The sequence below is a fragment of the Podarcis bocagei genome, assembly GCF_964188305.1.
Source record: "Podarcis bocagei genome assembly, chromosome: 15".
Taxonomy (NCBI): Eukaryota; Metazoa; Chordata; class Lepidosauria; order Squamata; family Lacertidae; genus Podarcis; species Podarcis bocagei.
Window position 1 is genome coordinate 11,226,708 of NC_138141.1, and position 13,378 is coordinate 11,240,085.

General features: G+C 43.1%; 1 protein-coding gene across 16 annotated transcripts in view; it reads left to right on the forward strand.

Annotated features, from left to right (window-relative positions):
- Positions 1-13,378, forward strand: part of CAMK2B (calcium/calmodulin dependent protein kinase II beta) — a 209,053-nt gene that overhangs the window by 125,872 nt on the left and 69,803 nt on the right. For all 16 annotated transcript variants that reach the window (XM_081171658.1, XM_081171646.1, XM_081171654.1 and 13 more), the window contains exon 6: positions 8,020-8,092. In XM_081171658.1, coding sequence (XP_081027784.1) covers positions 8,020-8,092 — 73 coding nt within the window. The remainder of the gene's footprint in view (positions 1-8,019; positions 8,093-13,378) is intronic.

Genomic DNA, 13,378 nt, shown 5'->3' on the forward strand with positions numbered 1-13,378 from the left:
AGGCTGCTTTGTCGTCAGACCATGGCCCATCTACCCCAGTATTGCCTACTCTGGCTGGCAGAAGCTCCAAGATCTCATGCCATTTTTTAGCTAGAGGTGCTGAGAACTGAACTATGTGCTCTATGACTGAGCTATAGTTCCTCCTAAGGTATCCAGTTAGGACTGATTTATCTAACCAGAATGATTTACCCATCTTTGCATTGCATTCCAGTGCAGCAGAAGTTGGACTTTCAGTGCAATACAATAATAAACCTCTCAAATCCCAGAGATGCCAGTGAAGCTGATTAAAATGTATTCAGTAAAAGAAATAACTCCAAAGGATAGAAAAATCCACTGCATTACATGTCAATTTTTTCATTCTCCCAAAACTCATAGGGTTGCACTGCCCCAGTGAAGAGGATCTTACTGCTCCTTCCATTCCATTGCTCTTGCATCACATAATTATCCTTGGGCTCTCCTTTGGTTAGACTCTATTCCTCTGCAGCCCTAAAAACCCCAGCACAGAAAATGTTCTCTCTTATTTAGAGCCCATTACCTTTCTCACCTGGCACCTGATCCATCACCAATTTCACTTTCAGGGAGAGGGTGAGGGAGAGAAAGGTCTGCACTGAGAAAGTGAGCATGTCCAAATAACCAATTGGATTCTAGGCTAGCACATGCATAAGCGTAGCAACCAAGACAACAGCTTGGCAACAGGAGCAGCTGAACCAGGATATCTTAAAAATACTAATGAGAAGGGACAGAGCCCTCAGTCTTGTTCTGGAAAAAGCAGGCAGGCAACTAGCACTGGCTGTTTCAGCCACCCAGACTTTTTGCCAGGTTTGAGCCAGCGCAGTATTTCTGCTACATGGAAGAGGAAGGAAGAAGGCTGGAAGGATGTGTCCTCCTCGGAAAGGGGGAGGCATGGTAGAGCACAAGCATTTGCCTTGGAATGACCACAAATATTGACAAAAGGCATGTTTTCATAAAAGTGCCATATGCTAATTTATATAAAGGTAAAGGTAAAGGGACCCCTGACCATTAGGTCCAGTCGTGGCCGACTCTGAGGTTGCAGAACTCATCTCGCTTTATTGGCCGAGGGAGCCGGCGTACATGTGGCCAGCATGACTAAGCCGCATCTGGCGAACCAGAGTAGCACACGGAAACTCCGTTTACCTTCCCGCCGGAGCGGTACCTATTTATCTACTTGCACTTGGATGTGCTTTTAAACTGCTAGGTTGGCAGGAGCAGGGACCGAGCAACGGGAGCTCACTCCGTCGCAGGGATTCAAACCGCCGACCTTCCGATCGGCAAGTCCTAGGCTCTATGGTTAAACCCACAGTGCCACCTGCATCCCTTTCGCTAATTTGTATAGATAGGTGCAAATTTGGAAATAATTCCTATAATTAAAAATGAAATATAATACTTCTTACCTTAGTGGTGATGACTGTGAGCAGGTGGCCTCTGTTCCTGCTGCCTTGTTTCTAACTATTGGAAGGTGTCTGCTCTTCTCCTTTCTTAGGGTTCTTCATCCCTAAGAAGACATCTTCAAATACCATCTCTTGTAAAATAAGACATGTGGCCACCCTAGTTTGCCTTCCTCATCATAGGAAGTAAATGTGTTGTCAGTGTGGCTCTCAGGACCTAGCCAAATGATGGACATCCAATAGCACTTAATGTGGATTATTTATTTAGATTAGAAAATGATAGCCCACCATTCAGTTCGCCAACCCTCCAGCAAGGCTTTCAACACAGTAAAATATAAATGCAATCAATAAAACATAACAGCATTGAAATCACATAAGAAATAGAACAAGAATGTAAAAGCAGTTTGAAACTAATTTTAAAGGGAGTAAATGTATTAAAAGACCTGGAAAAGGTGTTGGTTTTTTTTAAGGGGGGTTGTATGACACTGAAATGTTAAGAAAGTATGTACCAGGTGCACTTCTCTCTGGATCTCGTACCATACCTGGGGCATCCCCAGTGAGAAGACTCGCTCCAACATTTCCACACATTTCACCTTAGGTATCTGGGCACCTGGAAGAAGGCCTGTAAAGAAGATTTGGACATGTAAGCAGGCTGATTTGGAAAAGTGACCCCAGTTATTTATTTCTTTATTTTGGCATTTATATATTGCCCAATTAACCACATCCTCTAGGTGTTAACAGATTGAAATAACTATACAATCAAATTAGCAACTGAACCAGTCAATAGAAAGGCTGCACCAGCACAAAATTACCATAGTGTAAAATCAGCATGAAACCACACAAAGCAGCATAAGATAAATAAAAACAACACTTAAACCCAACAAGGGGGAAAAATATTTTGAAGGAGCAGAAAGTGCAAAATGCATTAGCACTCTTCTACTACTCTGAACTGTGTTCAGAATCTTGGTGCTCAGAAAGTGATAAAAGGTTGGCTATTTTCTTTCAGAGAATGCTTGTGGGGTGAAGGGGGGTGTATTATAATACATATTTATAACTGGAAGAAGTGGTGACACCAAGAAGGCCATTCATGAGCTGATCTCCATTTTCTCTGGACAAGGTACATCTTGTATATTGTGTGCTTTTGAGGCAGCTACCATAAGATTTATCACCATGCAGTTGGAAAGCCTGCAGATTAGTGTCCCTCCTCATGGCTGTGTCTCTGGGGACTTTCCTGGCCATTTTTTTGGTAGATATATGTCCTCCACCTAAATGCACACCGGGTGATAATGTCAGGCAAATGCTCCTTGTGGAGGCCCAATGGATGTAGCTGCCCACCCCCTCAATTTCAAGACAGATAAATTGCTGCAATCAAGTCGCTGTGAACTCAGGTCTCTGTATGGAGTGCTTGCTTCACATGTATGTTGAATGCATGGTGGAGAGAGAGTATGTACCCACTTTTTCCACTATTCAGGAAAAATTCTTGTCCATATGCAGTGACATTCCCAGTAGGTAGGGTTCAACTCTAGGATCGAGGGAGTTCTGAGCAACGTTCCAACTGGTTGAGGTGTCCAAGTACACAACACCAAACGAAAAGGAAACACAGCACCAGAAAACTAGATGCCAATATGCACAAAATGTGCACATGCTAATTTATATCTATAGGTGCAAATTTTGGTATAGATGCAAAATCCAATAACTTCCAATGAATAGAAAATACAGTACATCCCACCAAAAGGGAACAGACAATGAGTGATCAGTAACCTGCTCAGACTGTTGTCCAGATGACCTTTTGATGGGCAACTTCAAGGTCCCTTATGCTCTCCTTCCTTCGTACGATTCTTTACCTTTAAACAAGACTTGGATAAGACAGCACTTCAAATAAAGGACAAATGGCCTTATATTTGGAGGGCTGCCTCATGTTTGGTGGTCTTTAGCAGTGGCAGTGCACTGCCATTTTAAATTTCCCATAGTGTTCCAGAGCAATTTTGTGCCAGGGGTGTTGTGGGAAATGTAAAATAGTAGCTCACAGGTTTAGGGCACTTGTTGGCAGTGTTAGGGCCTATCAATGTGTTGAAGTTTTGGGAGCCCTCAAAGGGTCCTGGGCCTTTGGGTTTGGGAAAGACTTTTCAGCTATATTAGTCAACTACTTACAGGGTCTTTTCTTGTCTTAGGAAGAATGGCTGTTAAGATTTGGAGTCAATAAAATACAACTTATCACCAGGTCTTGCTAACAGGAGCAATGTCGGTTGAGTCTAGATATTAGGATACTTAAGGAATTAGATTTGTGTGAATTGTGCTGTGAACTGGCTTGATCCACAGTTCCTGAACTAATAATGTGCTGATCAGAATGTAGTTATCCTTTAGATGTCATACATCTCTGCGTAGTGATGCAGTTGCTGGCTCAAAAAAACTTAAATAAATTTTGAAATGTGTATTTAGAGAGAAAATATGTTTAGAAACGTGAATTTTATTAGGTCTCTTTCCAAAAACATTTATTTAAATATGCATTTATGTGTGAATTTTTGTGTAGATTTTTTTTTTTAAAATCACAAATTGGTGCTGAAATAGTAGCAGATTTATGAATTGACACATACAAATGAGGTCAAATGAAACTGCCCTCTTCTGCCATATTGTTTTTGGGAGGATGGGAGGTGCTGGTAGGATAATATTGAATTAAAATACTTTGTTCATATGACATTTGCACACCTCCAACAAGGAGTAACTTATTCAGAACTGATCAGTGCACAGTATGAAAGTGTGTTGCATATAGGGCAAAACCAGATTCTTTAAGAATGAGCCAGGAACTCTTGTCATGCACACCACTAGCAGCAATATGTTAAGGGTACAATGAGCAAATGCCTTAAAGGGATCCATCATTTCCCACACAAAAGCAGGGTTGTTGGGCCTGATCCATGTAGGAGTTGCTCATGTTTCAGATGGCAAGCTGTAGAACTTAATTTTCTTCGTTTGGTTTCCGTTTTTATTAGTGGCAATCCAACTGGTGTCTGCAGCTTAGGATATGAAACAAAATTAGTTCGTTCATTTGTAGACTGAAAGGAATTGGAACCCAGATTTTTAATGTCCTCACCCAAATATGGAAGTACTATTCCTTCTGTAGGGCAGGTAAATAATTCATGGATAAGGAACCTATGACCCCCAGGATGATTTTGAGCTTCAGCTCCCATCAACCCCAGCCAACAGGGCCTATGATCAGGGATTGTGGGAGTTGCAGTCAAGCAACATCTGGAGGTCCACAGGTTCCCCAATGCTGTCTTAAGTGATGCCCCAATTTTAAATGCACTCTTTGTTGCAGTAGTCAGTGACGTAGATAAATTTATCTATGTGCAGAATGAAAGCTATGAGGTATAGCATTGGCATTATCCATTTTATTCTTAAAATGATCTTTTCTTGTCCATTGGGTGATCATTCTCTTTCTGTGTCAGAATTCTGTGGAGACAGATGAGCTTAACACTGTATTGAAGGTCAACAGGATTCAAGGACACTCTGCTGAGATCAGCTTGTTCATTCAGTTCTTTAGGGATAATCATTTTCAGTACATTAGCAATGTGCAGGAGGGAATAATCACTTATTATCAGGGACCCATATCACACATGGATTACCCTGAACTGGGACTGCTTCATTTTTAGATGGACACGCAATATATTTTATGTGTACACCTAAAGATGTAAAGTTTGCTGTTACGTAATGTGTGGAACATCCCATAGAGCTGAAACAGTTTTGGCAAATGTGAGTCCGAGGACAGCATTTGCCACTGATAATCATGCCTAACTATCTTCCCCCTACTTCCCACTACAACTATGCTTTCAGATATCCAGCTGTAACCCCACACCAGTGGCGCAGCGTGGGGGGTGCAGGGGGGGCCGGCCGCACCGGGCGCAACATCTGGGGGTTAGGGGGCGCAAATCCACGGGTTAGGGGGCGCAAATCCACGGGTTAGGGGGTCAAATTACTTGCCTTGCCCCGGGTGCTGACAACCCACGCTACGCCACTGCCCCACACCGCACCATGGCTTATCTGTGAAGCTCACACTATTGCCTTATCACATTCAAGAGGGACTACAAATAGGCTGGAGGTTTTCTTCAGATTTACCTTAGACTCTGCCATGGGCTCAGAGCAACCTAAGAGCTTCATCCAGATAGAACAGGATTTCTGCAAACTTCTAAGAAACTCTCCAAATGTCTTTGGGCTATAAACACTGTGGGTTTATTGGGTGGTTTCACATTAGTGGACGGTGCTTACTCTTGGATGCAAGTCAGGGTATCTAATATTCACCACTACCACCCCAGAAAAACCCACCTGTACCTCCCAAATAATTGTTCCTGAGGGTTCAGGGAACCCTCCAGAGCAGTATAGGATATGGTTCATTTGCTGGGGTCTGTGTGCCCCAACAAGGCCACTTGGGTTGACACCTTGCAGACCCCCTCTATATGCAGGTGTGCTCCCCCCTCCCCCAGTCTTATGAGCAAGGGAGGAGGCTGGTGACTGTCACACCACTGCTGCTGGAGGGCCCACACCTGGGTGTTGGGAGGCACACCCAGGGTGACATGCCCAGGGCCCTGTCAAACTCTGGAGCCAAGCCGGAGTAATGGATCCCTAAAAGGCAGGTGAGTGCAAGAAGAGTGCTGTTAAGTAATGCTTGTCTGTTTTGGCCTCTGGGAGAATGTATCTCTCGAAGAGATACTGATGAACAAGCAGAGATGGGGCATAACTGAGGAGCTTAGATGTGAGCCAAGCCTTAGAAGCGGCTGCTTCTGGTGTTGCTTAAATGGTTGCTTGTGAAATTGTTAACGGCGGTGATAATTGGTTGATTGCCTTCCTTAGCAGGGCCAAGAGTGTTATTGTACACAATGTCTGCTTGGATCTAGGCAGGATAGTACTAGGATGGCCATTTGCATATTAGAGAGGGGGGAAAGTGGAAATGCTTTGCCAAAAAAGGACACCGATTTGCATACCATTTGCCTATGCTACTTAATACGTATAGATGTAAACTGGGAAGCAATTACTACAGTTTAAGTAGAAATATAGTAAATCTTCACCTAAGACTGTGACCAGGTAGTCTATGTGCCAGCTCAAGCTGCTGTTCAGGTGCTAACCATTGATGGGCAACTTGAGGGCTCTTCTTGCTGTCCTGTCTTCTGATTCTTACCTCTAAACCAGACTTGGATCAGACACGCTTTCAAGTTGAGGGCTGTCCCATGTGAAGTAGGGCACATGGCTATGCCATCTAAAAAATGGAAATGTGTGATTAGAGAGAGGATAGATTTCGGTAAGCCCTTCAGCGAATGTTTGGACTTCTTGTTGTTCCTGAGCATTCACATTTATGAAATCAAACCTGCACATGACCAAGTCTTCTACTTGCTTTAGAATGGTCAATGACTACATCACCGTCTTTTAAAATTCATCATGCTTCACAAACTCCTGAGATCTTCTCAAGCCATGTAATGGGGAAAGAGGATTATCACAGAGGTGTTCCAAGTACTTCTTTGTTTCTTTTTAAGGGACAGCCATCAATGTATACACTGAACATCTAATGTTCCAGATAGCATTATTGGGCTGGGCTTTTGCCGCTTTCTCTCCTTCCTGCCATGTGGTAATAAGTCACAAAAAGTGCAATAATCCTTAGTTGGACATACTTCTGCCGCCTCTGCGAAATGAAAATAAAGAGCAGTGACTGCTACATTGGTCATTACGTTTGAATATAGGAATATTTAAAATTGCCCATGGACCACTGTTGAGTTGACAAAGGATATAAGCAACCGACTCAGTCAAACTAATTTGACTTTGGTAAATTCTGTTTGAGCGTAAGTGGATTTGGTGCCAAGCCTGCTCCAGATTTGAGGAGGCCTTTGATGGAAGTGCCCTTGTGGGCCTCTGACCACAAACATTGCCAGTGGTGGAAATTAAAATTTCACAGAATGCAGAAGAATCATGCTACGTTGGGGACACTGTATGGAATTATAAAGACTTGAGTCCCTGGTGCACCTAGTCACGAGGACTCGGGGCAAACCTTTGCAATGGCAGGCCCTGTCGGGTGGAGGTCTCCTGGCAGCGGTCCCAAGGTGCTGAGTGCTGATGTCAGACCTGAATAGGTGGCCTACAGCTCCAGAACAGGGTTGTGGAAGGTGATGGGAGTTTGAGGGCAGAGATGACAAACTTCCTGTGACCCTCCTTAGAAGTTCCATTCCTTTGCCTTCCTTTAGTTCAGCAACGACACCTCTGGTGTCCCCTCTTCACCTGCTTTGTAACTCGTCCCCTGGCTGTCAGATTTCCTATCTGTCTTGAGTCCTTGCATTTTAGCTCTCCCAGAGCGAGGCGAGGGGCAATTCATCATTCTGCAGTCCTAGTCTCACTTTCCCAGAGTTTGTATCTGTAACTTGGGGTTTCTCTTCTTTTTGCAATTAGAACCCGAACAGAGAGGGAGTCAGATTCCTTTATTTTCCATTCTCCCTTTCCTCCCTTTCCTTGTCCTTCTTCTCCTCTTCCGTTTTCCCTTTCCTTACTTCTCCCCCCATTATTCCCACCCCACCCCACCAGCCTGTGTGGTTGTTACCACTCACCGTGAACTAACACGCCCCCTGGTGTTTGCATGCAGTCATTGCATCCAGCAGATCCTGGAGGCTGTTCTCCATTGCCACCAAATGGGGGTCGTCCACAGAGACCTCAAGGTGAGTTTTCTTCCCCACTGCTCTGTCCGTCTGTCCGTCTTTGTATCTTTGCATGTTTCTTTTTAAAGAAGCGGATCAGTTCTGAGTTGTTCAGACCAAATTTCCTAAAAATCCTGTTGCAGGATCCTCTAGTAATCAGACCAATGGAAAGCAGTGATGTACTGCTTGACGATGGATTAGGACATCCCTGTGACAGCCCAATCAGAAATCAGCTTAATGATACCTGCATATGTACTGTAGCTTTTGCTGTGATTCCTCCGCGGGCATGGCTGACCATTGGGGAACAATATTTTGTACACCAGGTGATACCTGTCATCTTAACAAAGGGAAAACTGCCCATTTTTAACCCCCTCTAGACGTGGTCATAAGGTTTGAGTCAGACACACTGTTTATTCAGCTTTTTGCTCTGTTGTAATAGTGCTGTTGGTGCTTACCACAGTTTTGCAGAGCTAAACTTTCTTAGTGGCACTGCAGAGATGGTTGCTTGGTTGGAGGCAGCATTTAGGCGGAGTTTATTGCCACACGGTGGTAAACTCACAAACTGCACCCTTAATGTAGAGGCAAAAGACAAGTGGAGCACTTTTGAGCGGGGCTTGTTCAGAAAGTTCTCATTTCAGGGGTTAGGAGAGGTGTCTTTGACTGCAATGGTCCAAGGACGTAGCATGCATGAGTGCTTGTTGGCCCTTGTCAGTTCACACAGCCAACAGGGGCTGGCACAACTGATTTCTTTTGCTCACTATAGAACAGCTCTGTGGGGTGGGGGGAAACGACCTGCAGCTCCCTCCCTCCAAGAAGCACAGGAAGGAACCCAAAAGGAATTGTCCTTAACAAAGGACTTCACTTGCTTAAAAATAGTCTATTAATGCACCTGGGGCTGTTCATTTCTATTCCAGTAGCACCCCTGCCTGAGCAAGTGGTATCAACCATTCCTAATTCTTTTACCCCCAAGCCTTCTGTAATCCCAGTTATATGCCACTCATTGGGCAGTGCCTGACTGTTTGAGGTTGCCCCCATAATATTGGCAGGTATGTAGTCCCTTGCAAAGAAAGCATTTTTGTGTTTACCTACTGCATGGTGAAGTGTTTCTCCCATCCCTTACTATTTTTTAGCTAATCTGAGCTGATTTCTGGGCAGCTGTCAGGTGGCAGTCCAGGGCGACATGGTAGGGTCTAGGACAGCCGAATTGCAAAGCTTTTCAATAAATGATTCATTCGGTTCCCCAACTGCTCCCTGCCTTTTTCCGCTTTCCTTTTAGCCACTCATCCTCCCACCCTCAACCATTTCCAAACTTTTTCTCCTCCCATGGTGGGTGTCTGGGGCAAGGGCTCCAACATGAGCAGTAGATGAAACAGATATAACATCTCTCCAGATGTTTGCATGCATTATGTCTGGTTTAAATGTGTGCAAATTATTTGTTCACTGTGACTTAACCGTATTGGATTCTTGTTCTCTGTTTGTTCGCTCCCTGTCTGGTCTCTTTACAACACTCTGGGCCTGGAGCCATGGAGTATTATAAAGAGATCCTGTTTTGACGAGTGTAATGGACAGTTGAGGTTCAGCAATGCCTGTGTTTGTTAGAGTGGCAATGAGATAATGGGGAACATTTACAATAACAACTCTGTGTCTGTGTGTGCAATATGTACTCGGGCGCTACTTGCTGAAAAGTAGTGTGGTGTTTCTGTTGGCACTTAGAAAGATCCTGGGCTTCCCCTCTCACTCCAATTCCACTGTATTTGCTGATACTTTTCATATTGGGCTTTGGGACAGAAAGTCGACATTAAAGAAGTTATGTGTTAATAGTTTAACTTTCTGCTTAACACAAACAACGCCTGATTCTTTTATGCATTGTTTTGGGGCTCACCCATTCACAAAGTTCTTATTTGGCTCATTTGCACATTGACCTTTCCTTGAGATGGCTTTCTTTTCAAAATTGCCTAATGTTTTGCCTGAAACTACCTAACATCTGACAGAGGCAAGTTGTTGTTTTTTATGTGTCCATTAAAAAAATGTACCCAGAACTTTGGACAATGTTACTTAAGCATGAAGGCCCATTGATAAGTGTTCTGCTGCTGAAAAGATGTTCTCGGGAATAGTGTATGATATTACATTAGTAGCAGCAATGTGGAAGATCTTCTGATTCTTGGTTACTATAAATATTTTCTCTAACCGGTTTTGAAATGAAGTCCATCAGATATTAAGCCAGAATTTCATGCATGGACTAGTCCTGTGGTTATGGGTGGGCTTCTTCCCTGCCCTGCTCTTGCACATGGGATTGTACAATTTGCAACTGAGCACCTGTTATTCCAAGGAACAGGGCTCTTGCCTATAATACTTGGCTGAAATGCAGTACTGGAGATAAACACACATCTATGGTAATCTGTAAGGCAGGGATGGGGAATCTGTGGCCCTCTATCTGTTGTTAGACTCCATCTACCATCAGCCCCAGCTGGCATGGCCAACTGTCAGGGATGGTGGGGGTTGGAGTCCAGCAGGACATTGAAATGACACAGGTTCCTTGTCACTGCTGTAGGAGAAATGGTTAATAATTACTAACAATATGATTAGATTTCCTCTTGTACTAGCCCTTTGCTACAAAGGGTACAGTCTCTTTGATTTAGTGATGGAGGTTCATCGGATGATTTGCAGTTAAATAAAGCCTTGGATCCAGATTTGATACTTCTTTTTTGCTACTTGTTTTAGGTGAAGGCAGACTACAGATGTGTATATTTAAATGCTATTGCATCATGCTGATATATGAGGAAGCACAGTCTCACTGACTCATTGTGTTCATACAACTGATACACATTTACAGATAGAATAAGGCAGTCTTTCTCCATAAGCCTTTGTGAATGAGATTGGATTGTGCCTGCTGAAAAAAGACTGCAGGTTACACCAAGTGTTAATGGGCTGAAGAAACAATGGGTGCTCATCTTTTGGAAATGTAAAACCTGAAAATCAAAAGCAATTTGTTAAAACTGTGCAGAGAATCAGGCCAGAATCTGTCTATGTATATCATTAAACTGCCGTTTAGGTGTGTAATCCCTATGTATCAAATAAGAAGAACTGGATGGCTGTTTAGCTGATAATTTCCTCTGCTGCTAGCATGTGGCGTTAGAAAGCTTGTCACCCAAATCATACATACATTCACTTAGAGGTGAGTTCTCTTGTTTATAATGGAGCTGCCACATTATATGTGTTCGGAATTGTAGGTGAATGTATTTAAATTGTGTTGGTTGAATGCCTTAATTTATTTCCTAGCCTTTTGCAAAGAGCTAGATTAATAGCTAAGCGAATGACTAAAGACCAAAAAATACTCGAGGACATCAGAATTTTGGCCAAGGAAGATTTTGTGGGCTTAGCTGACAGTTGAGTGCTTTCAGACTTGAGTAGTCAACAGTACAAGTGTCTGTAGGAAGTTTCAGTGAGCATTGCTCACAAGGTTGACTGTACATTGCTTCACAAAGTTGTACTGAGGACCTTGAACCAGGCCTGATAGGGAAGAAGACAGCCTTACAGGTACATTGGACCAAGACCATTTAGTATCGTGATCTACCTTATACTGTGTGAGCCAGTCTTTACAAATGGAACTATTTGGTATCATTGTGAGGGTGCTGGTTTCTGGCATGTAGAGCCATTCTTTATTGCTATGATAAATAGTATAAATAGATAATAATGTTAAAAATAGCAACTAAGATGGTACCTCTGGAATGCATTCTTTTGTTACTGGAGAATAAATGGTGGAATTGCTTTCCTACATCTATCGATCCATCTAATTTGGTATTTCTTGTAAATTGGGCCAAGAAACTAGTGGCAGTATTAGAAACTGAGATATGAAAGCTAAGCGCTAAATGGCACCTTAAATCTAGGTTATAGGCGTAACAACGGAATGTCTAGGCACACCTTTATATAACATGAATACAAAGCTGAAAATAAATGAACTGCAGCTAAAATATTATGTTCATTTTTCACATGGTCTAGCCCACCCCCCTAATATTCTTAAGAGGGTCTCTTTTCCAGTCTTCAGAGAGTAGCTGGAAATGAGAAGGCAGAAAAAGGTCCTCCTTTCCTTCGACTCTGCAGTTTTAATCTGAAATCTTAGGCGCAGTACTGCGCCCAGAGCTCAGAAACTACTTGCGCTAATGAAATTCCCTGCTGCAAAATGTGCCTAGAACACTAGGAGTTTTGAACACTGAATAATGGTATGGCATCAGGGAGCCTTATGACTGACTCTTGCAGTTGGATTTATAGTATGCATTGGGACCTTCATATTAATTGAAGCTTGGCTTTGGCATTGGAGGCCCTTGGGTGGGAAGATGGTTTAATGCAGCCACTGCAGCTTGAATATGTCCCGACTGATGAGTATTATAGCTGAAACCCTTAAAATGAGAAGTGATACTGATTAGATACAGTGACACTGGGATGGAGAATATATCCCTTTGGTGGAAATATGTCCCTTATCCCAGCTCAGTAGTGGAGCTTTCATCAACAGAATGCCTTCCAGGTATTTTGGACTATCAGCTTCTGCCAACAAGACCGTGTTGGCTGGGGCTGTTTGGCATTGTAGTCTGAAATGTCTGGAAGGTATCAGATTGGTAAAGGCAAAGGTTATAGAAGTATCATTGAATAATCTGCTGTGTCTCAGTGATAAGATGACTGGAGCTGGGTCTTTAGTGATAGACTATCTTGAGAAGATAGGACCTGGAAGTTATCAACAACTATTGCCAGGGTAAGACTGTCTTTGAATAAAGGTGTTGTCTTCACACACAGACAAAGAAAGCGTAAAATAAAATCCTCAGTGTGTCACCTTTTACCTCTAGATTCCATTTTTATGAGAGACTTCCATTTGGGATTTGATCAGATTGGATAGTGAGGCAACAGGGCCCTCCTAGCTATAATTATTCTTTCCAGGTTGCCCAGTCAAAAAAGATGGATGTTGTGTCAGATAGATTATTTGTTGGGCAGTGTGAGCATGTTAACGGGGAAGTAAGCCCCACTATATTCAGTGGGAATTGCTCCTTAGGAATTCATAGTGCTTCCCATTTGAAAATTGCCATGATGTGTTGATGCTTTTCATAGGGTGTGTGAGTTGGAGGATCTAGGCTACTTTTACTCTCCCAAAGTTCTTCACTATAGTGTTCTTCATAACGCAATTAAGGAGAAATGTGCACAGTGTGCAGGGCATGGCCTTTGCACAAAGATGCATGTTCACATATTGGCAGTCACGGCTTTTCTCTAGTTCATTGCCAGAGCTAGCGCACACTCCCTGCTTGTATTGTTTGTAACATT